General features: G+C 53.2%; 1 protein-coding gene across 5 annotated transcripts; it reads right to left on the bottom strand.

Annotated features, from left to right (window-relative positions):
* Positions 1-611: 611 nt before the first annotated feature.
* Positions 612-22,664, bottom strand: AOC3 (amine oxidase copper containing 3). Of its 5 annotated transcripts, none has more exons than XM_032320248.1 (5): positions 21,385-22,664; positions 7,352-7,834; positions 2,575-2,860; positions 1,717-1,846; positions 612-1,518 (listed from the first exon to the last, which is right to left on the bottom strand). In XM_032320248.1, exons 1-5 carry the CDS (start codon positions 22,499-22,501, stop codon positions 1,243-1,245), a joined length of 2,292 nt encoding a protein of 763 aa, XP_032176139.1. In that variant the 5' UTR covers positions 22,502-22,664; the 3' UTR covers positions 612-1,242. The 5 variants fall into 5 exon arrangements, with proteins under 5 accessions (XP_032176139.1, XP_032176136.1, XP_032176140.1 ...); XM_032320245.1 differs by lacking the exon at positions 21,385-22,664 and adding an exon at positions 9,790-9,913 and having other exon boundaries at positions 7,352-8,910; XM_032320249.1 differs by lacking the exon at positions 21,385-22,664 and adding an exon at positions 9,019-9,164 and having other exon boundaries at positions 7,352-8,910.
* Positions 22,665-22,792: the final 128 nt, after the last annotated feature.

Genomic DNA, 22,792 nt, shown 5'->3' with positions numbered 1-22,792 from the left:
GAGGAGGAACACAGGGAGGAGAAGGAATGTTCTGGAATAAGAAGGACACAGGCCTGGTGGGGACGCTGCCCTGGTATTCGAGAGAACAGCTGGTCTCTGGAGGCCTCGTCTTCATTCCAGACCCAAGGACAGAGGAGGAGCTGGGAAGGCCCCAGAAGGCTTCTGAATGTTAATGACACTCAAGTGTACCTCTAAAAACGATCAGTTTTTATAAACTGTAAATTTTGTGTAATGTATGTTTTAGCACAATAAAAAAAAGAAGAAGGGATAAGTAATGGCGCAGTCATGTTGGACAACAGTCTGTGATTCCTCAAAAGGTTAAGCCTCAGGCGACCGTACGCCCCAGCAGCTCCACACCTGGATGTGCTGAAGAGAAACAAAAACGTTTGTCCGCACAAGAGCTTGTCCATGAAGGTTCACCGCGGCATTGTCCACGAAGTGGAAACAAGCCAAATGGCCGTCAGGGAAAGAACGGATGAACAAAGTGTGGTCTATCCCCGGGGTGGAACGGGGCTCAGCCATTAGGGAACGAAGGACGGACACCTGCTCCAACACGTCCGCACCTCAGACACGTGACGCTGATGGAAAAAAGCCAATCACAGAAGACCACATACTCTACAAATCTCTTTATACGAGATGTCCAGAATATCAGAAAATTGCCAATGACAGAAAGCTGAGTGGTTGCCTAGAGCCGGGAAGGGGTTGGAGGGAAAAGAGAGTGCTAACAGGTCCGGGGTTTCTTTCTTAGGTGTTGAGAATGCTCTGGACACGGATAGGGTGATGGTTGCACAACTTTGTAAATATACTTAAAACCCCTAACTTGTACATGTTTAATGTACGTGCGATTTAATGGCATGCGAATTATATCTTGTTAAAAAAAAAAAAGTAAGATTAAAAAAAGAAGAAACAGGAATCTTCTGGGAAAAGCTTGGCCATCCGTCCGGGCATCAGCTGGCCATTCTTCTCTCTGGGACAGGAACCCAGCAGGTCTGGGGTCAACAAAGCTCAGGTGCATCTCTGCCCCTCCCCCAGTGCCAGGCATCACAGGCTCAGGATGCTCCCAGCAGGGAGGGGGTGTCAGGGAGGGCCATAGAGAGGGAGCCTGGGGGGAAGGGGAGGCGGGGAGCTTCCAGGAGGAAGAAAGGAAAAGAGGGCATCAGGCCGCCTGGCCCAGCGCCCACTGCTCCTCTCCCCACAGCCTGGCCCTGGGGTCCCTGGCACACTCCCCATCCCGGGGACCCCTTAGTTGTGAGAGAAGCCCCCGTGGGAGAAGGCGGGGAGGTCTGGGGCACAGGCAGCAGCTTGGGGAAGGCAAGCCAGGGGGTTGATCTCGCAGGCCCCGGCATCCTGGTCCCCCTGGAAATAGACAGAGTCCGCAGACTCAAAGGAGGGGTCCTGGTCAAAGAAGTTGTAGGGTCGGAGGAAGAAGCCCACGCTGTTCCCCACAGTCACCGTGTTGGGAACGTCTTCCGCGTGTGGGATGTGCAGGAAACCAGCTGTCACCCAGGCCACCAGGTCCTGGCAGAGGAGAAGAAAGGATCCTGAGGCCTGGCTTCGTGAGGGACAGGCCTGCCTCCTACAGCAGCCGTGGATGTGAGGATTTTCCCAGTAGGTTCTAAAGACCCCCAAGGAATCCAGTTTAGGAGCGAATGAGGCGGCTCATCCTAGCTCCCCTTCCCTCCCCGTCTTGTCTTCCCCTCCTCCCTCTCAGCTCACCTGCCCTGCGATGGTCTCGTTGTTGATGAAGTCAGCAAAGTCCACGGTGGGAGACCAAGGGTCGTTCAAATTGTAGATGCTGGTGCTGCCCCGCTCCTCTTCCTTCCGCTGGGTCACGGCCAGCTGGTACCTAGGAAGATTGGATTAGAGCATGAGGTCAGCAACCTGTCCTACTGCCCGAAGCCCCACCGAAGAGGGAACACACAGGGGAAATGAGCACAAAGGTCTCACGGTGTCGAGCCTCATTATCATTCTCTGTATACTTGTTCTCTTTCTGTCTCTCTGTCCCACAGAGTTCTGGAGTTTGTTCCATATCCCGTATCTCCTACATCCACGGGTGCACCGTTCAGACCTCAGGTGGGAATGGCATCCTCACGTGCCCACCCAGATCTGAGCCCGCACCCTGGATGCGTGCGTGCAGACGGGGCCCGATTCCCATCCTCAGGCCATCCCAGGATGTCGACTGCCTGGGTGTGAGGACAGTATATTCCCTCCAACCCACGTTCGTCTCTTCCTCTTGGTGTTTTCCTCCGACTTTCATTGTGAACATTTTAAACATGCAGAAAAGTTGAAAGAATGGCACAGTGCAGCCCCGTGTGCCCGCAGCCTGGACGCCGCCTTCCACATCTCAGCATGTTTGACTCAGCACGGAGCTCTCCGTCACTCCCTCTGTGCAGTGGGCTGGCTTCATTTTGAGCGGCACTAAGATTATGGCCACAGGAGCGTGTGTTTGTGCGTGGGCGTTTGTGATTGTGTATGTGCACGCACACCTGCGGTAGGTTAGGACAACGTAGCTTCTCAGCCACATGGGCCCGTCTTACAGTTCACCTCCTCCAGCCGTGACACCCCACCACTCACCTCCCCCAGCTGAAGGCTCTCTCCAAGGAGCTGTTCTGGGGCAGCGGCTCCCCTGCAAAGCTGAGCACCTGGATGCGGTAGCCCCGCGGGTGACCCCACTTGTTGCTGTGGTTGCTGGCCAGGTACACGTAGCGGGGCCGGGCGCCTCCCAGGGGGAAGGAGGCCTGCTCCTCGGTCTCCAGCAGCTTCCGGGTCACCTGTAGCCTCTGCACCTGGTGCTCGGGGCTCCAGGGGACCGCCGTGGGGACAAAGGTCATGTCCTCAGCCCAGACCCAGTTCTCTAGTCCTGTAGGGGAGGGATGGAGGTAGGGGGGAGGGAGAGCCAGTCATCAGCTGCCCTGTTGCCTCTGGACTCTGTCCCCTCCCCGCCACTCACCACCTCAGAGTGGGGCCAAGGAGAAACCCAGGATGGAGTGTGTCCCTGCTTCCCTCCCTCTCCTCAAGATACCCCAATCCAGAGATTTGGTGATGGTGTTTCTGCCTGATGTCATTTCTGGGAATAATCCCGGACACCTTGTGACCGGGCCTCCACTGACCTCATCCCTTTGAGGGCTGGCCAAGGAGGATGGTTGCCCTGAGGTTGGAGCAGCCTAGCAGGCCATGTGCAGAGTCTGATTCCTTTTGACCCAAGGAAAGGGTCTGTGGCTCATGAATGAAACCCCATAGCATCACCGGAACTGCCTTATCATGACCATAATAACAGCGGTAGCTCACATTCAGGGTATTGGTGCTTTACTCACACTGCAGCCCTATGAAGGAGGAACTACCCTTGTGCCCATTGTAGAGATGGGACAACTGAGGCTTAGGGAATTTAAGTAACATGCTCAGGCTTGTCACCAAGGGCAGGAGGTTAGCACTGTGGTGATGCTGGGGACCCTGGTCTAACTCTGGCTCTGCATTGCCCACACAGCAGCACACAGAGGAGAGCCACACAGAGTGGGTGCACCACACGCAGACAGCAGACAGACAAGTCAGAGGGAAGGCAAATCAGAGCCGGGCCCAATGCTGCCGGAGCTTGATGGTGCTTCCTATCATTTGGTGCTTGGCGAGGAATTAAGAGCAGGGCCAAAGGTAGAGTCTGTTCCTTGAGCTCCGGGAATTTTGAATGATTTTCATTAGAATCTAACTAGGTACCCTGTTGGGAGTCAACTTTGACTTGAGACCAAGGAGCAGTAAGGAACATATGCCAAAGTAGCAGTAGAATCTTGCTTTCCTTTTGGGGATTCACTGCCCCCAGTCCACACCACAGGTGACAATTAAAGGCCAACAGTTCTTTCTGGAACATCCACACAATGAGCTCATATGGACCATAATGACAGCAACAATGGTTAATACTTCTCACTACGTGTCAGGCATAGTTCAAAGAGCTTGAAGAGCCATCCTTGTTTAGGTGTGGAGATAGAGAGATGTGCGTGCCAGGTAGAATACATAACGTGATTTTCTAGCGAAGTCCAAGGAGCGAGCCTAAAAGCAATGACAGCCCAGTGCTACTGAGCACCCTGGGTGCCCTGGGATTGGTTTCTAAAGAGCATCCTCCAGTAAAAAGGAGCCAGAGCTCCTTGGAGAAGTGGTTGGATTCCAGGGCTGGAGCAGGGAAAATACAAGCTCAAACTGGAACATCTTGGGGCACCTGGGTGTCTCTCTCTCTCTCAAATGAATTAAAAAAAAAAAGGAACATCCCATGGTGCCAAAAAAAAAAGAAGCACTCAAAAAAGGATGGCAGCATATTGAAAGGAACAAGAACCAACTGGAAGCATCTCCCAATGGCCAATACTGGGATAGTGCGAGGAACAGAATAAATGAAACTGCTGGGTTGTTGTAACCCTTAGAATAAAATAAATATCCATGAATCTGTGCGGTTATAAATAATTGCATATATAAATCAATGTCAATGGAGGAAAATTTATCCTTGTGGAGAATTCTAATTAATTAATAATGAATAAAGGATAAAGAAAAAAATTTGAAATGACCAGTAGGGAAATGTTGCAGTAATAATTCTTGCCAAAAAAAAAAAGTCTACCAACAGATGGTAAAAATTAGTAGGCAAGAATTTAAGAAGAAAAGAAATAGGATATTTGTATAGCGTCAAAGTAATTGCCCCAGGATATTTATTTTCTTAAGGTTTTTATTTATTTGCTTGACAAACAGAGATCACAGATAGGCAGAGAGGTAGGCAGAGAGAGTGGGGGAAGCAGACTCACTTCTGAGCAGAGAGCCTGATTTGGGGTTTGATCCCAGGACCTTGAGATCATTACCTCAGCTGAAGGCAGAGGTTTAACCCACTGAGCCACCCAGGCACCCCACCCCAAGATATTTATTAACTGCCAGTGGAAAAATACTAACTTAAAAAAAATAGTTTATTTATTGGGGCACCCCCAACACTCCTCTGCTTGTGTTCCTGCTCTCTCTGTCAAAGAAATAAATAAATACTTATTTATCTGACAGAGAGAGAGCACAAGCAGGCAGAGTCATAGGCAGAAGGAGAGAGAGAAGCAGGCTCCCTGCCTTGCAGAGATCCCAACATGGGGCTTGACCCCAGGACCCTAGGATCCTGACCCGAGCTGAAGGCAGATGCTGAACTGACCGAACCACCCAGGTGCCTGGGAAAAGTACTAACTTGTAAAATGGAGAAAGTCAGAAAACGCCATCTTAACCAAGTGCTTGAGGTCAACATCACCAGTAATAAGACATATCAACCTCATATACCCCTTGATATGATGCACTGAGAAGGGCATAATGTCATCTCTCTGGTTTTCTTGCAAAAAAAAAAAAAAAAAAGTACAATCTCAATCTTATCATGAGAAAATAACAGAGAAACCTAATTTGAGAGCCACTGTACAACATAATGACCAAAATCTTCCCTAATGTCAAGGTCATGGAATACAAGAAAAGCCCAAGGAGCTGTCTGTCTTAGATTGGAGAAAACTAAGGAGAAAAGTCACCTAAATGCAGTGTGGGATCCTGGATTAGATCCTGGAACGGAAAAAGAAAGTTAATGGAAGAACTAATAAAACTCTAATAAGGTCTGTAATTTAGGTAATAGTACTGTAATAATATTAATCTCCCAGTTTTGATCACCATATTGCAATTATATAAGATGTTATATAAGATTAGGGGGAGCTGGGTGAAGGGTATATGGGAACTGGACAATGTCTGCAACTTTTCTTCAGTCTAAAATTATTTCAAAAGAGAAATTGTTTTGGGGACCCCTAGCTGGCTCAGTCAGAAAAGCATGAGGCTCTCAATCTTGGGGCTGTGAGTTCGAGTCCCATGCTGGGTGTAGAGATTAGGGAAATAAATAAATAAACATATATTTTTAAAGAGATGTTGTTTTAAGGTACTCATCATTAATCCTCTAGTAGTCTTACTAAGAATGCACTCTTACACCATTTTTACACTTGGGTAAACTGAGGCACAGAGCAGTTAAGCATAACAATATTTCTATCATACACATTTTTCAAGGCACTCCACATGTTGCCCACTCCTCCATTAGAATGTAAGCCTCTCAAGAGCAGGGTTGTTGTTTCATTTGTTAAATTGCATTAGGGATGTGACTGGCACAAATACCCATTCATGGGATGCGGGAGTGGCCAGTCGGTTAGGTGTCCGACTCTTGATTTCAGCTCAGGTCATGGTCTCAGGGTTGTGAGATAGAGCCCTGCTTTGGGGTCTGTGTCTGCTGTAGAATCTGTTGAAGATTCTCTCTCTTCCTCTGCCCCTCCCCCTGCTCCCTTTCGTAAAAAAAAAAAAAAAAGCACTCAGTAACTATTTGTTGTTTGCATGAATTCTACATTGTTATGTGAAAAAAACAGAAGTGGCAAAATATATGTATGTTATGATCCAATTTTGATAATGAAAATTCAAAATATTTACATCAGTATATGATACAGATAGTATACAATATAACAAATGTTATAATTTATTAAATATTGCAGATGCTATATTTAAAAATATGGAAGAATTTTTTTTTTAAGATTTTATTTATTTATTTGACAGAGAGAAATCACAAGTACACTGAGAGGCAGGCAGAGAGAGAGAGAGAAGGAAGCAGGCTCCCCGCTGAGCAGAGAGCCCGATGCGGGACTCGATCCCAGGACCCTGAGATCATGACCTGAGCCGAAGGCAGCGGCTTAACCCACTGAGCCACCCAGGCGCCCAAAAAAATGGAAGAATTTTTTTCTTAAGTACGGGAGAATAACTGATCTGCTAAGCGTGAAAATCTCTGAGGAACCTGACTTTCACTTGTAATCTTTTATTTTTATTTAATTTTTTTTTTTTTTTTAGATTTTATTTATTTGTCAGAGAGGGAGAGAGATCGAGCACTGGCAGAGTGGCAGACAGAGTCAGAGGGAGAAGCAGGCTCCCTGCGGAGCAAGGAGCCCGATGTGGGACTCGATCCCAGGACGCTGGGATCATGACCTGAGCCGAAGGCAGCTGCTTAACCAACTGAGCCACCCAGGCGTCCCACTTGTAATCTTTTAATCCTTCGGTGACAATTCTTTTTTTTTCTTTTAAAGATTTTATTTATTTATGTGATAGAGAGAGATCACAAGTAGGCAGAGAGGCAGGCGGAGAGAGAGATGGGAAGCAAGCTCCCTGCTGAGCAGAGAGCCCGATGCGGGGCTCCATCCCAGGACCCCGAGATCATGACCTGAGCCGAAGGCAGAGGCTTAACCCACTGAGCTGCCCAGGCGCCCCTCAGTGACAATTCTTAAAGCAAGACATGGAGACCTCAGTCCCCTCTGCCGGAATCCTTGCTTCCCCAGGGATGTCTTACCTCCTACATCCAGATCCACCTTGAAGTGCGCGCTGTGGGTGTGGACCGTGCCCAGCGTGTGCTCCCCAACCCGGTTCCCGTACCTTTGGGCGGCACCAAAGAGGAAGGCTGAACTGATGTAGCCGGTGGCGTGGAGTCGGACCTCTATGGCCCCGTTGGGGTGGAAGACCATATCCCACACGTAGTCATAGTTGAGCATGGTCGACACAGATCTGACCACTAGCACTGTCTCTGCAAGGCCCCCAAAATAGCGGGAGTGGATATCTGAGTGATGTCGCCTCAGGGGGAGGCCCTGGTTCTGTTCAAACACACAAATGGCATCGTGTATTGTCTTGGGGGTGTGTGATTCCAGAAGGAAGTGCCAGTCCACGTAGGTGGCCCCATAGGGACAGTCCACCCCCCGGGTCAGGGTTGAAGAGAAGTGACCCAAGCCAAATCCACCATCTGTGTACCGGCTTCGCAGAGCAGAAGGAGAATTTCCACCATAGACAGCCAAGGCCTCCTGGAGGCTGATCTCATAAGCTAGTCGTTCTCCCCGGAAGCGAATGTCAAAGATCCTGGGGCCACTGAAAGCTCCAAGGCCAAAGGAGAAAGTCCACAATGAGGAGGTCACTCGACTCCCCTGGACACCGAAGCGGGGGCCCTGGGGATAGAACTGCAGAGGAGGCGGCGGACCGGGGGGCCCCTGGGGCTTGAGGGACCAGGACCCACCTGTGCCATTGTCTGGGACCAGCACCACGTTCACCAGGCCTGCCTCAAACTGGTCCTCCAGCTGGGCCAAACTCTCATAGTAGCGGCCTTGAAAGAACACCTTCTGGATGGTCCAGCGGGCAGGGTCCAGAGCCTTGTGGTCTACCAGCAACTCCAACCCCACGGGGTGCAGGAAAAACCCGGCCCCCGAGATGTTGTAGTAGAGGCCAAACCAGGTGGCCCGGTCCCCTGACTGTAGACCTCGGGGAGCTGTGTTCATCGTCACCAGGTTCTGTCCTTGGCTCTGGTAGAAGCAGCAGTGGTGGAGGAGGCCGGCAGCCTGGGGCAGCTCTCTGTCGAAGATCAGCCGGTCTATGTCCAGGTACTCTCGGAGCAACACGGGGCGGCGGTGGTAGGGGAGGGGGCCCCCGTAACGCTCCACCGTCACATCCCGCAGGTAGGAGGGCCGTGGCAGCGGCCCCACCACCAGCTCACTCACGTTGGGCTGGGGCTGTCCGCCGAAGAAGACGATGGCCAGTGCCTCCCGGGCAGGTGGGGGGCTCCCCCTGTCCAGATGGGCCAGGGCGGCGGCCTTGGGGGGCAGGTGCATCTCCACCGAGAAGATGCAGTTGTCTGAGGGGCGGGCCTGGGCTGCATCCACCAGGCCTGGCCCTAGCTGCTGGGTCAGGAAGCTCGTCACAGCTGTCAGCTCCTCCCGGCTCAGGTCTGCAAACAGCTGGCTCTGGCTGGGGTGTGTCCAGGGCTGGGTGCTGGGGGACACGGAGGGGCAGCGGGGAGGCTGGCCAGGTTCACCTTCCCTTTCCACTACCTTCTCACGCCCACCTTCACCCATGCCTGTCACCAGCACACTACACAGGGGCAAGATAATGAAGATAGCCATAGTTAAGTCTCGTGGACGGTCCTTAGGCTCCTGAATCATTATGCAGGATGGGAAATACAAAGAGAAAAGACAGAACCTGGGAGCAAGATGTCTTTGGGTCTCTGGAGTGTCCTGGTCTCTGAGTGGTGCTGCTGGGCAGGAGGCGAGATGGGCACATTAACGATAAGCCGCCGAGGGCAGATGGAGGTAGGGGTGGAGCCGGAGGGCGCCAGGGGTCAAACAAAGCTCGGGAGGTGGAGCTGAAGTAGGAACCTGGACTTTAAGTGGCCCACGTAAGCCTCTGTCCCCTTGTTCCAAATCAAACACTCAGGATCAGGGTCGGGGAACCAAGCTGGGGGAAGGGTAGGTTTTGGAAACAATACAGCTGGAGGGAGGCAAGAGGAAGAAGAAACGGGAACAGAAAGGGACGGTCCTTGGGTTCTTCCTCCACTCTCCAGGTAGAATCTTTTTCCTGGCTACGAGCTTGGGAGAGAAACGCACCTGCCCACCCCTACCAGCAGGCTCGAGAGTAATGCTGAGAACACAGAGCACCTGGGGGGAGCTGGGAGGCTGAAGCCGGAGCCAGATCTACAGTGGGGAGGCTCTGAGCACCCTAGATCACTGGAGGGCAGTACATAGGGTGTGGAGCCAGTCAGAAATTGAGGGGCAGGTGCAGAGTGTAACAGAAAACCCCTCGTCTCCCCTTTAAGTCAGACTGATGGGCCAAGTCAGAGGTCAGGGGGCTTGGCAAACTGGCTGTGGAATTAATTAGAAGCCCACAGCCCTCCACTTCCAGGAAAACATTGCAGAGGCAGAGGGGGAAGCCACCTCCCTTCTCTGCCAGGTAATGGGAGGAGGCCACACTCACCTGGGCAGCCTGGTCCCCAGGGGAACAAGAAGAGACTGAGGGTTCCCCGGAGGGCACATGCTTCCTTCATCAGTCTGGGAGAGAATCCTTTCCAACATGGACCTGCCCAGGAAGATTTGCCTGGGAAGACATTAGATTGAGCCTGCAGGCCGAATATATTCATCAGTGGGGGAGGTGGTGGGGAAGAGGAAAGATACGACAGCCAAAGGAAACAGAAGGTTCAAATGTAGAGAAACTCGAGACAGCCCGGCATGGGCAGGAAAGGGCCAAAAGGTCTGTGTATTTGGTGTGAGGTGGGGACCAATGGGGGAAGAAGAGATCAGATCAGGAAGTTTTGTGTGGTACGTGTTTCAAGCAAGGTCCTAATTGCGGGTGGACGGCGAGGCATCTCAGAGCTGGGAGAGTTGGCGCAGGAGAAAGCGGGTGTGCGTCGTCCCGCAGGGCAGGTCGCCCACTCACTGCCCTAGCAAGGCTGGTCTCGGGGCCGCAGAAAACGAACATAACAGCAGTGACTGCTGTCACCTGAAGACTGGCTGACCGCCCCCCCCCCCCCGCCCAGATCCCAGACTACAGTCTTCCCTAACCCTGAAGTTGAGCACATGTTGTTGAATTTCCCGCCAACCAGGTACCAGGGCACCAAGATTGTTGCCTAACATAGACATAAAGAAACATGACCTTTAATACCTACCCCTGAGTATTGGGGAGCAGAAGCCATACCCAGTATCCCATCCACTGAGCAGTAACATGGAGATGAAGGACTAGAGAACTTGCATCAAGACAGGGACAATAGGATTACTACCACGGAGGCAGGAAACGGGCCATGCGGCCTTTAGAATATGAGGTACCAGAATCTTTTGTTTTTGTTTTGTTTTTGTTCTTACCACTGGCATTACAAGATACTATTGACTTTATTATTTTTTTTTAAAGATTTATTTATTTATTTGACAGAGAGAGATCACGAGTAGACAGAGAGGCAGGCAGAGAGAGAGAGAGAGAGAGAGAGAGAAGCAGGCTCCCCGCTGAGCAGAGAGCCTGATGCGGGACTCGGTCCCAGGACCCCGAGATCATGACCTGAGCTGAAGGCAGCGGCTCAACCCACTGAGCCACCCAGGCGCCCCACAAGATACTATTGACTTAAAAAAAAAAAAAGATTATCTATTTATTTGACAAGAGAGAGCACACACAAGCAGGGGGTAGTGAGAGAGGGAGAAGCAGGCCTCCTGCTGAACAAGGAGTCCAATGTGGGGCTCGATTCCAGGACCCTGGGATCGTGACCTGAGCTGAAGGCAGATGCTTAACTGACTGAGCCACCCAGGTTCCAGATACTGTCAATCTTAAAATTCTTTTGATAATGTTCATGTAAAAATATAGTATCTCATTATTTCATATTTACTATATGAAACTATATACATATATAGTATATATAGTATATAGTATATATAGAATATACTATATATAGTATATATAGAATATACTTGAAACATGTACCACTCAGGTCATGATCTCGGGGTCCTGGGATCGAGTCCCGCATCGGGCTCTCTGCTCAGCGGGGAGCCTGCTTCTCTCTCTCTCTCTCTCTCTGCCTGCCTCTCTGTCTACTCGTGATCTCTCTCTGTCAAATAAATAAATCTTTAAAAAAAATAATAAAGTGTAAATAATAAAGTATAAATATAGTATATATACTATATACTATACTATAGTATATATATATATATACTATAAACATTATTTCATATTTACTGGAGATGCTGACCATCTTTTCATATGTTTATTGGCTATCTGTAGATCTTTTGTGATTTGCTTAGTCATATTTTTGTCCTTCGCACAAATATAAACCATTTATTCTCCTCCCTGTATTACAGGATTTTTTCCTTCCGTAACCACAGTTCTTGGTCATGCTGCTTTGAAGAATGAAGAGGTCGACCAGACAGGAGTGGTGGGAGGCAAAGCAAAGTTTATTCAGCGATAGTAAAGTTTATCGAATGACAGCACAAAGTTCCCAAGGAGGGAAAGGACCAGAGAGGGTTGCCTAAGCGGGACCAGGATCTAATGTCGAGGGTTAGCTCTGGCCACAAGGCAGCACGCCAGCCAGGGAGCTCCAGTCTGGGCTCTTGGAGAAGTTACTGTCTCAGCTCCCAGCTAAGAACACATTGTTATGATGGGTGGGGTTTCTCTGACCAGTATTGCCAAGCAGAGGTCAAAAATGTTCGCTCTAGTGAGGTATTGTCAGACCCTCATATGGGAAGGTGGGTCACGATCAGGGAGAACCCTTTGTCTTGGCTGCTGGGAGAGCTTGAATATAACAGAATATAACCCCTGACACCTTCCCGATGTGTCTTGCTGTCACATTGTCCCCTCTGATATCATTTCATTCAAATCTTCCCAGCTGTCAGGTCAAAGACCCTAAAAACTTGCTGAAAAGGTGGCCCTTTTGGAGAATTACTCAGGAGGCAGGACCACAGCCCTGCTCCTCTCCTTGGGTCATATTTCCCTTTGAATAAATGTGGCCCTGGCCTCAATGAATGGGATGAGTTTATCCCTGGGAGCCAGAGTCCACCCCCAGTCTGCAGGCTGAAGACTGGGCCCCAGAACGCGGTGTCTCAGCGGAGTTGCTGCCCCAGAGGCCCTGAGCGGTCAGCCGGGCCCACCTGGTGTGCACAGCTCATGCTCCTCTCAGATCTGCTTTGTAGGGAGATAGCTCTGGCTTCAGTGTGGAAGGGCACCTGGGTATGGGACAGACCAGAGGCAGAGGGCCAGGATGAGACCAGCAACCTTGAGGACAGAGGAGAAGGCAAGAGTCTGAGATGTTTAAGGGCAGGGGTGATGGGACTGGGTGCCTTATTGGGTGTGGGTAGGTGAGAATGAGCCCAGTATCTTAGGTGACACAAAGGTTTCCTGTGACCTGTTGGGCTTTTCACTAGAAAGGACGTTCTTGCAGAGCAGCAAGTTTAAGGGGGAACAAAGTTGAGTTTGAGGTGCTCCTGGGAAGTCCCAGTAGAGATGCCTAGAAATAAGGCAGTTGACTCTGTGTCTGGAGCGTAGGAGAGATGTTCTAGAATCCAGATTTGGGCCAACAGCAAGCATTAGCAGTTAAAGTAAGAGAGGCCGAGATCGCCGGCAGAGGACTTTGGGACAGAGAAGACAGGAGACCCAAGACAGAGTCCTGGAAAAAGCCTAAGTTTGGGGCTATATGGGCTGGTAGGGGAGCAGAGGTAAAGGAACCAGCGTGGAAGATGAGAAGCAGCAAAATACGGATGAGGAGGGGTCAGAATGCGGGGAAGTCAAGGCAGAGAATTTCAAGAAGGGGGTGGCGATGTGGTCAAATGTCACTGAGCCATCCAGAAAGTAGGCGGCTGGAAAGGCCCATTGATTTTGCATTTAGAAGTCACTGGTGACCTTTGTCACGGCGTTTGTGGCTGCGGGCCAGCAGAGGGAGGGCAGTGGGTGGAGGAGTGACTGCGGGAGGACACTCCTTGGAGGAAGGAGTTTTTGCAAAGGCACAGGCAGAGCAAAGACCTCCCCCCGCCCAGGAGATTCAGGGTTCCTGTGGAAGGCTTGGCAAGATGAGAGTGGAGAAGAACCAGTCAAGAGAGAGGGAGGGAAAATACAAGCAGAAGAGTGGATGGATAACGGAAGGAGAACCTTCTAGAAAGAGCCTGAAGGGCGGGGCTCCCCCTTAACCAGATAGAGGCTGTGAAATTACTGAGCCCATCCTCATGGCCAAACCCAGTCAAAGATGCTGTCAGGGGTAGGCAAGTTACTTTCTCTTTTATGGGGGTTTAATTTTTTTTCAAACCCACTTTGCACTATTTAAAGTCTACAGGGATGATCTAACCAATTATCACATAACCATACCAACTTCAGAAGAGCCTGATTGTTGGGTGGGATTTTTCTTCAGCAACTGACTTTCCCAAGCGATCCCATTAAATGAACTATAATGTTCTTCCAATCAGGAGGTAATGGGCTGCTTGGAGAAAGCCCAGCCAGGGGCCAGAGATCCCACCTCTCTTTCCCAGCAACCTCAGCAGAAGGTGGGAGGAGGGAGGAGCCCAGATGTGGGATTCTGATGGGGGCTCTCTGAAACAGGAGGCCAGACTCCCCAGAGGAGTCCTCCCCGGGGCCCTGGGGCCTGACATGATGTCCAGGCCACCATCAGTTCTTACTTCTGACTCACTGCCCAAGGCCAGGTCTTCTGTCAACTCCTTTCTTTGTATCTGGGCAAGAGGGAATGTCCTGAAAGGCAAATCTGACTCTTCTTACTCCCTTGCCCCAAATCCTTTCATGGCTCCACATTTTTCTTTAGGGCTTGTAGGAACATGCCTCATCTGTCCCCTGCTTGTCCCTCCAGGCTCTCCTTATAGCCCACATGCCTGGCAATGAACTTGGGTACTTCGATGGTGCTGCTTTGTCACCTCTTGGCCTTTGATCATGCTGTTTCCCCAGCCTGGAAAGTTCTCTCCATTGTCCTCCTTGTCCCCAGTTTAGACATTTTGTCCCACAGGAAGCCTTCCCCAGCCCCTAGGATTAGACTCTGCTCTTGGCTTCCTCCCCTCTCCTCGCAGCCGTGACTGCAACTGTCCTTTACTAGCCTCGCTCCTCCGAGGACAAAACCTGTGTGTCTTTTTTTTTTTTTTTAAGATTTTATTTATTTATTTGACAGAGAGAGATCACAAGTAGGCAGAGAGGCAGGCAGAGAGAGAGAGGAGGAAGCAGGCTCCCCACCGAGCAGAGAGCCCGATGCGGGGCTCGATCCCAGGACTCTGGGATCTGACCTGAGCAGAAGGCAGAGGCTTTAACCCACTGAGCCACCCAGGTGCCCCCAAAACCTATGTGTCTTATTCACTAATGTATCCTCGTGCCTCGTGTGGGCCTGGTCCTTAGAAGGCATGCTGTACATCTTTGCTAATGCATGAAGGAATCCTCTTTAACTTGGGGCTGGAACCCTTTCCAGGGGAAAGCAGAGGCAGGAGAATACATGTTGTGCCCCTTCCAGAGCATTCTAGTGTCTGTGTTCTAGAGAAGTCCCAGCTATGCCCTCTGAGCTAAGCCTTAGGCTCCCCTTGTCCAGCTTCTCTTAGAGCAAGGAGCCCATGACCTAAAGAGTCTAGCTTTGGGGACACTGGTTCCTTCAGAACTTAACATGCTTGGTGAGTATACACTCTTGTCACTGGGTCACAAACACGAGGCCAACACTTAAAGCTGGCCTCAGTGGTCGAAGGAAGAGACTGGGTTGGGGAAGGGGGCTGAGGGTCCACCTTGCAGCCCTCCTGACCCCAGCTGGGCAGGTGTTCTAACAGTCCACATGTCCCTACTGCCTCCTCTCATCTGAGGCTGGGGCAGGAGTGGTAGTCCCCCTGGGGAGACGTAGAGACACAATCACACCCAGTCACATTTCCCGACAAAAGCTGGTGAGCATTCATGTGCTTTGGTGTGGACATGGGGTTCAAGGTCATGAGATTCACATGGGAAGGAGTGGGGCGGACACCAGCATTCCGTCTCTCCATTTCCCCCGGCTTCCCCCGGCACTGACTGCCCTGCGGCTGGCCGTAAGAAGGAGCCACACGAGGTGGACAATGGATCTGCATGTAATAGAGAAACTTCTCAGGTCAGGGAGAGAGGAAATACAAAGTCAGCGTTCGAGTCACAGCTGGCCATGGCATCCATCGCTTTTCTACTCTGTCCCAGTCTCCAGTCCCTCCTCTCCCTCAGTGTGTTCTGCCCCTCCTGCCTCCTGCCCAGGCCATGCCGTAACTGAACTGGCCGTCCCTGCCCTGTTCTCTTAGCTCCAGGGTTCCTCCCCGGAAGGATCCAAACTAGGATCCTCTGACTTGTCCCCATCTCTCCAGCTCTCTGACTTGTCCCCATCCACTGTTTCATTGACCCACAGGTGAGCTTGGGCTTGGAGCAGCTCAGAAGGGAGCAGAAACTTCTGTGACCTACCTAGGACCTCCTTCTGGTCAGGAGTGGAGTGGAATCCCAAATCCTTTTTCCAACACGTCACTGCCTGACCTGGCCCAGACTCCCAGCAGGCAGAAGTCCCCTCTCTCCATTGCTCCCTGTTGTCCCTGATTTTAAGAGACGCCGAGAGGAAACGAGAGAGAGAGAGAGAGAGACAGAGATGGAGACAGAAAGCGAGAGAGCTCAACCGGGGCTTAACATTGTCTTCAGGGATGGACAGGGGTAGGAGAGAGGGCAGGGAAGTTAGCAGAGGCTGCATCCGTTTCTCTGGGTCTCGGAAACTTGACCAAACTGAGTCCCTGGGTCCATATCCTCATTCCCTTTACCTCACCCCTACCTTCACCCCTTCCTAAAAGACTTGTCAATAACAAAATAACAAACAAAGTCGGGTCCTGTTTGGGCCCGTTTTTTTATTATTATTATTATTTATTTTGAACAGGGAATACAGTCACATGGCTCAAAATTCAAAATATACAAAAGGGTATAGAATGCTAAGTACCCTCCCTCCCCCATCCCCGCCTCCCAGTTCCCTTCTGCAAAAAACAACCAGTTATCACTGGTTTCTTCTGAATATGCACATATAAGTAAATATGTATTTATAGTTTCCTCCTTTCTACCACACAAGGGAGAAGTGCGCCACCCACACTTCCGTGCCTTGCCGTTTCACTGGAACATCACTCCCTATTAGTACACACAGAGAGAGCCTTCTTGTTAGAGCTGCACAGCACTGTGTTGTAAGACCATGAGGCAATTTAGTTCATGAGTCCTCTGGGAAAGGATGTTTCTCTGGTTTGCAATCTCTCACTTTGGGCACACCCACCCCTCACCCAGGTCCCCTGAGGGACGGTGGCGTGGTGGGAGCCACTCCCCATTTCCTTGGCATGGCTACAAGTGGTGGCTCCTGGAGATCCAAGGTCTCACTGCTTCCCACCCTTGGCGCCCACGTGCCGTCAGGGTCTGCTGCTGCGGAGTACATGGGCTCATTCACACCCCTGGCATGAATGACCACTCCTCAATACCCCAGTACCCACAGATCCACCTCAAATGCTCACTTGAGCTGTTGCTGTGTGGCCCTCCTTTGCCAGAGGGTGCAAAGCAGGTGAATACAAAGGGGACGGAGAGAACTTCCGGGACCGACAGCCTGCCCCGGGACAGGGGTGGGGACCACTCTGCCTCCAGTTGTGACAGACACAGGGGGACAGACGGGGCTGTCCTCTGAAACTAGATGTCCTCTGCATTCTGAGACTTCCATGGACAGAGAGCCAGGAGAAGAGACCTACGTTAGAAATAAAGACTAGGGGAGCATGGGGACAGAGGAACGTCCTCCCAGGGCTGGGAGAGAAATCCCAGGCTATAAGAACAAGTAGGAACAGGAAGAGGAGGCAGTGGGCAGGGGAAGGGAGAGGGTGAGAAGGGTAAGAGGAATGTGGGCTAAGGAACCCCTTCTAGCTCATCCGTGGAGGTGTTGGCCTGGCAGGAACCCTGCCCTGGGGCTTCAAGGGGACTATCCCAGGGTTTCTAGAGCACTATTCCCAGTGCAACAACACCATCCTCACTCCCCAAGGGAGGAAGCGAGGAGGCTCGGAGATGGGTTAAAAAGATTTGGGAAAACCAGAAAGCAAAAAAAACAGGAGTCTTCTGGGAAAAGCTTGGCCATCCGTCCGGGCATCAGCTGGCCATTCTTCTCTCTGGGACAGGAACCCAGCAGGTCTGGGGTCAACAAAGCTCAGGTGCATCTCTGCCCCTCCCCCAGTGCCAGGCATCACAGGCTCAGGATGCTCCCAGCAGGGAGGGGGTGTCAGGGAGGGCCATAGAGAGGGAGCCTGGGGGGAAGGGGAGGCGGGGAGCTTCCAGGAGGAAGAAAGGAAAAGAGGGCATCAGGCCGCCTGGCCCAGCGCCCACTGCTCCTCTCCCCACAGCCTGGCCCTGGGGTCCCTGGCAACTCCCCATCCCGGGGACCCCTTAGTTGTGAGAGAAGCCCCCGTGGGAGAAGGCGGGGAGGTCTGGGGCACAGGCAGCAGCCTGGGGAAGGCAAGCCAGGGGGTTGATCTCGCAGGCCCCGGCATCCTGGTCCCCCTGGAAATAGACAGAGTCCGCAGACTCGAAGGAGGGGTCCTGGTCAAAGAAGTTGTAGGGTCGGAGGAAGAAGCCCACGCTGTTCCCCACAGTCACCGTGTTGGGAACGTCTTCCGCGTGTGGGATGTGCAGGAAACCAGCTGTCACCCAGGCCACCAGGTCCTGGCAGAGGAGAAGAAAGAGGATCCTGAGGCCTGGCTTCGTGAGGGACAGGCCTGCCTCCTACAGCAGCTGTGGATGTGAGGATTTAGCTCACTAGCCCACTTTCCCTCAAAAGGATCTTAAGTCTTTTTTTTTTTTTTTTTTTTTTAAAGAAGGCGCCACACCCAGCGTGGAGCCCAACAGTGAAGACCAGCGTGGGCCTTGAACTCACAATGCTGAGATCAAGACCCGAGCTGAGAAAGGATCTTAAATCTTTAAGCAGTTTGTCCTACCTGCCCAGGAGTCAAAGCCTAGTCAGTTGCATATTGGGAGAAACCCCTCCTCCCTGTCCCAGCCCGGGCCCTCTACCTCTGACATCTCCCATCCCAGCGCCGATGGCTAACCCACCCCAGAGGGAGGACACCCACAGGCGATTCCAGCTCACCTGTCCCTCACTCTCTCCCGCCCCATCTACGGCTGAGATGAGGACGGAGCCGGGAGATCAGGGTTGAAGAGGCAGGAAAGGCTGACATTCATAAATGAATCCCTCAGAAGTCAAGCCAGATACGAGCGAAGGGTTAGACACAAGAGAGCCTGCCTTTCAGCCCTCCTTGAGCCCTGGGGCCTCGGCCAGTGTCTCAGCAAATGAGCTCCCAGCTTGGGAAGTCTCCCTCAGCAGGTAAAGATGCGGGAAGGCAGGAGTCAGCTCTAGGCCTTGGGAGGCCAGACGGTTTCCCCTGTAGGTGGGGTTCATCTCTGTGCCCTGGTCTCCCTCCCGGGACCCTCCTGGGGGGAGCTGACCTCTCCAGCAATGGTCTCATTGTTGATGAAGTCAGCGAACTCCACGGTGGGGGCCCAAGGGTCGTTCTGATTGTAGATGCTGGTGCTGCCGCGCTCCTCTTCCTTCCGCTGGGTCACGGCCAGCTCGTACCTAGGGAGGCACTGGTCAGGCCTCCACGGTCACTAACCCCGTCCTGCTGCCTGATTATGATGATGGAAGGGAGCTGAGTGCATGGACCCCGGGCTTCCCGTCTCATTCACACAATGACTCTGGTGCCCCCCGGGGTGGGTGGGCCAACCTCTTTCCACACTCTTCTGTTTGTTCCCCGGCCATCTCACAGGATGGCCTCTCCCCACACCCAAATTGGGGAAGGGTTCTCCCGCCCGGGCCTTCGCCCGGCACCGGGAACACATGCCCAGAGCTTGCATTTCGATAACTGGGAAACCCTAACGCAGCTCTCACCTCTGCTCCAGTACGGTTTGAACCGAGCTCCCAACACGCCCTTCCCTCTCATTCCTCCCCCAGCTTCTCTCTGACACCCCACCACTCACCTCCCCCAGCTGAAGGCTCTCGCCAAGGAGCTGTTCTGGGGCAGCGGCTCCCCTGCAAAGCTGAGCACCTGGATGCGGTAGCCCCGCGGGTGACCCCACTTGTTGCTGTGGTTGCTGGCCAGGTACACGTAGCGGGGCCGGGCGCCTCCCGGGGGGAAGGAGGCCTGCTCCTCGGTGTCCAGCAGCTTCCGGGTCACCTGCAGCCTCTGCACCTGGTGCTCGGGGCTCCAGGGGACCGCCATGGGGACATAGGTCATGTCCTCAGCCCAGACCCAGTTCTCTAGTCCTGTAGGGGAGGGATGGAGGTCGGGGGGAGGGAGGGCCAGTCATGCAGCTGCCCTGTTGCCTCTGGACTCTGTCCCCTCCCCGCCACTCACCGCCTCAGAGTGGGGCCAAGGAGAAACCCAGGATGGAGTGTGACCCTGCTTCCTTCCTCCTCCCCAGGAAACCTCTGGTCTTTCAGCCAAAGCTATTGACCTATAAAGTATTTCTTCAGGGACTAATTCACTAACCCTTCACACTGGAGAGGACCAGGCTCAGCCCTGGGAGGCACAGGGGAGTGAAACCCCATCCCCTTCCTCCTGCTCTCACGGAGGCTGTGGAAGGTAAAGCCCTAAAAGGCGGCCAGTGTGAGAGGAGCACATTCAAGGTCCAAGGTCACAGGAATACAGGTGCAGGCAGGCCTTCCTGGGTGCCTTTCAGGCTTGAAAGATGACCCAGCTGGGTGTTCTAGGAGGGGGCGACACAGGAGCAAAAGCAGGAAGCCTGACTGACCTGTGGCACTCCGGGGACAGGGAAGGGTGTGGGCCTGGCTAAGGCCACACTGGAGTAGGGGGTGGGGGAGCTGAAGGGCAGGCTGGAGCTGCGCTCTGAGGGGAAGGGCCTTCTAGGAAAGTTGGAGCCAGACGGGGCAGCAAGCTGGCAGGGCGGGCAGGTGGCCCCTGGATCTGAGAGGGAGAAGAGTGGAAGGGGCAGAGAGAAGGCCGGCCCAGCAAGGCTTTGACTCATCTCAGACAGACCAGAATAAAATGGGTGGTGGACTCAAAGCTAGGAGACGGACTCCAAGACATTATGTGTGTCTCTGTGTGACCACCAACCCCAGGAGCTATCGGAACATCCCACAGCACCCACTCTATCACTTTGCATTTAAGGGTATGGTACCCAGAAAGAGGGGGGCTCACTCCCAAAGGAAACGTATAACCTGGGGCTATATGACCAGTGTGCGTGTGCCAGGAACTCGGCAAGAGGCAAACAGGTCCTCCAAAACCTCGGCGCCACAGGCCAGACACAGAGGAATGAACTACGAAACATGGCCGCCTCCCTGAAGTGGGGCCTCTGTGAGAACAAGAGGGGGACGAGGGCAAAGGGGATCTTGTGAGCCCAGATCCTTCCTCCTCCCCGAGCTTTGCCATTTCTCAAGATTTACTGATGAGGTCATGTGGAGGGGAAGGGTGGCAGCTCTGTACCCAGCCAGTGAGCTGGGAGCAAAAGAAAATGCAGCAGCCAACCTTCCCGCTCAACTCGTCCTTTCCTGGATAACGTCCACAAACCCCAAAGCAAAGAGATACCTTTTCAGGAGTCCTTGCTTCCCCAGGGATGTCTTACCTCCTACATCCAGATCCACCTTGAAGTGGGCGCTGTGGGTGTGGACCGTGCCCAGCGTGTGCTCCCCAACCCGGTTCCCGTACCTTCGGGCGGCACCAAAGAGGAAGGCTGAACTGATGTAGCCGGTGGCGTGGAGTCGGACCTCTATGGCCCCATTGGGGTGGAAGACCATATCCCACACGTAGTCATAGTTGAGCATGGTCGACACAGATCTGACCACCAGCACGGTCTCTGCAAGTCCCCCAAAATAGTGGGAGTAGAAATTTGAGTGATGTCGTCTCAGGGGGAGGCCCTGGTTCTGTTCAAATATGCAAATGGCATCGTGTATTGTCTTGGGGGTGTGTGATTCCAGAAGGAGGTGCCAGTCCACGTAGGTGGCCCCGTAGGGACAGTCCACCCCCCGGGTCAGGGGAGTGGAGTACTTGCCCATGCCAAAGCCGCCGTCCATATAGTGGGTCAGCATTGCTGCAGGGGAATTTCCACCATAGACAGCCAAGGCCTCCTGGAGGCTGATCTCATAAGCTAGTCGTTCTCCCTGGAAGCGAATGTCAAAGATCCTGGGGCCACTGAAAGCTCCAAGGCCAAAGGAGAAAGTCCACAATGAGGAGGTCACTCGACTCCCCTGGACACCGAAGCGGGGGCCCTGGGGATAGAACTGCAGAGGAGGCGGCGGACCGGGGGGCCCCTGGGGCTTGAGGGACCAGGACCCACCTGTGCCATTGTCTGGGACCAGCACCACGTTCACCAGGCCTGCCTCAAACTGGTCCTCCAGCTGGGCCAAACTCTCATAGTAGCGGCCTTGAAAGAACACCTTCTGGATGGTCCAGCGGGCAGGGTCCAGAGCCTTGTGGTCTACCAGCAACTCCAACCCCACGGGGTGCAAGAAAAACCCGGCCCCCGAGATGTTGTAGTAGAGGCCAAACCAGGTGGCCCGGTCCCCTGACTGTAGACCTCGGGGAGCCGTGGTCATTGTCACCAGGTTCTGTCCTTGGCGCTGGTAGAAGCAGCAGTGGTGGAGGAGGCCGGCAGCCTGGGGCAGCTCTCTGTCGAAGATCAGCCGGTCTATGTCCAGGTACTCTCGGAGCAACACGGGGCGGCGGTGGTAGGGGAGGGGGCCCCCGTAACGCTCCACCGTCACATCCCGCAGGTAGGAGGGCCGTGGCAGAGGCCCCACCACCAGCTCACTCACGTTGGGCTGAGGCTGTCCGCCGAAGAAGATGATGGCCAGTGCCTCCCGGGCAGGTGGGGGGCTCCCCTTGTCCAGGTGGGCTAGGGCGGCGGCCTTGGGGGGCAGGTGCAGCTCCACCGAGAAGATGCAGTTGTCCGAGGGGCGGGCCTGGGCTGCATCCACCAGGCCTGGCCCTAGCTGCTGGGTCAGGAAGCTCGTCACAGCTGTCAGCTCCTCTCGGCTCAGGTCTGCAAACAGCTGGCTCTGGCCGGGGTGTGTCCAGGGCTGGGCACTGGGGGACACGGAGGGACAGTGAGGAGCTTGGCCGGGTTCACCCCCATCTCCTCCCCTGCCGGCTAGTAGGACACACACCAAGGCAAAAATGGTGATGACGGCTAGAGCGAGGAGCACCAGAGTGGTCTTCTGGTTCATTGTCCGTGAACCAGAGTAGAGATGTGTGTTCTCAGGTCAGCAGAGTGAGATCTCTCTTATCCTATATGGAGGGGAGGCGGGGGGTGGGGGGCCTCTTGGACTCTGGCTGGGGTTCCCAGTGTTCAGCCGCTCAGGATACTGAGGGTGGGGAGAGTGGGAAGGACACGGGAAGGCTGGGGAGGGGGCGGGGCAGGCCAGGCTTGGGGGGCGGGCCTGAAGCAGGACGGCAGTGATTTCCACAGACCTTACATGGCTTTGTCTTCCAGGCTACAAATCAGACTCAGCTCTCTG

This window comes from Mustela erminea, chromosome 18, assembly GCF_009829155.1.
Source record: "Mustela erminea isolate mMusErm1 chromosome 18, mMusErm1.Pri, whole genome shotgun sequence".
NCBI lineage: Eukaryota > Metazoa > Chordata > Mammalia > Carnivora > Mustelidae > Mustela > Mustela erminea.
This window is presented reverse-complemented; position numbering and strand designations above follow the sequence as displayed.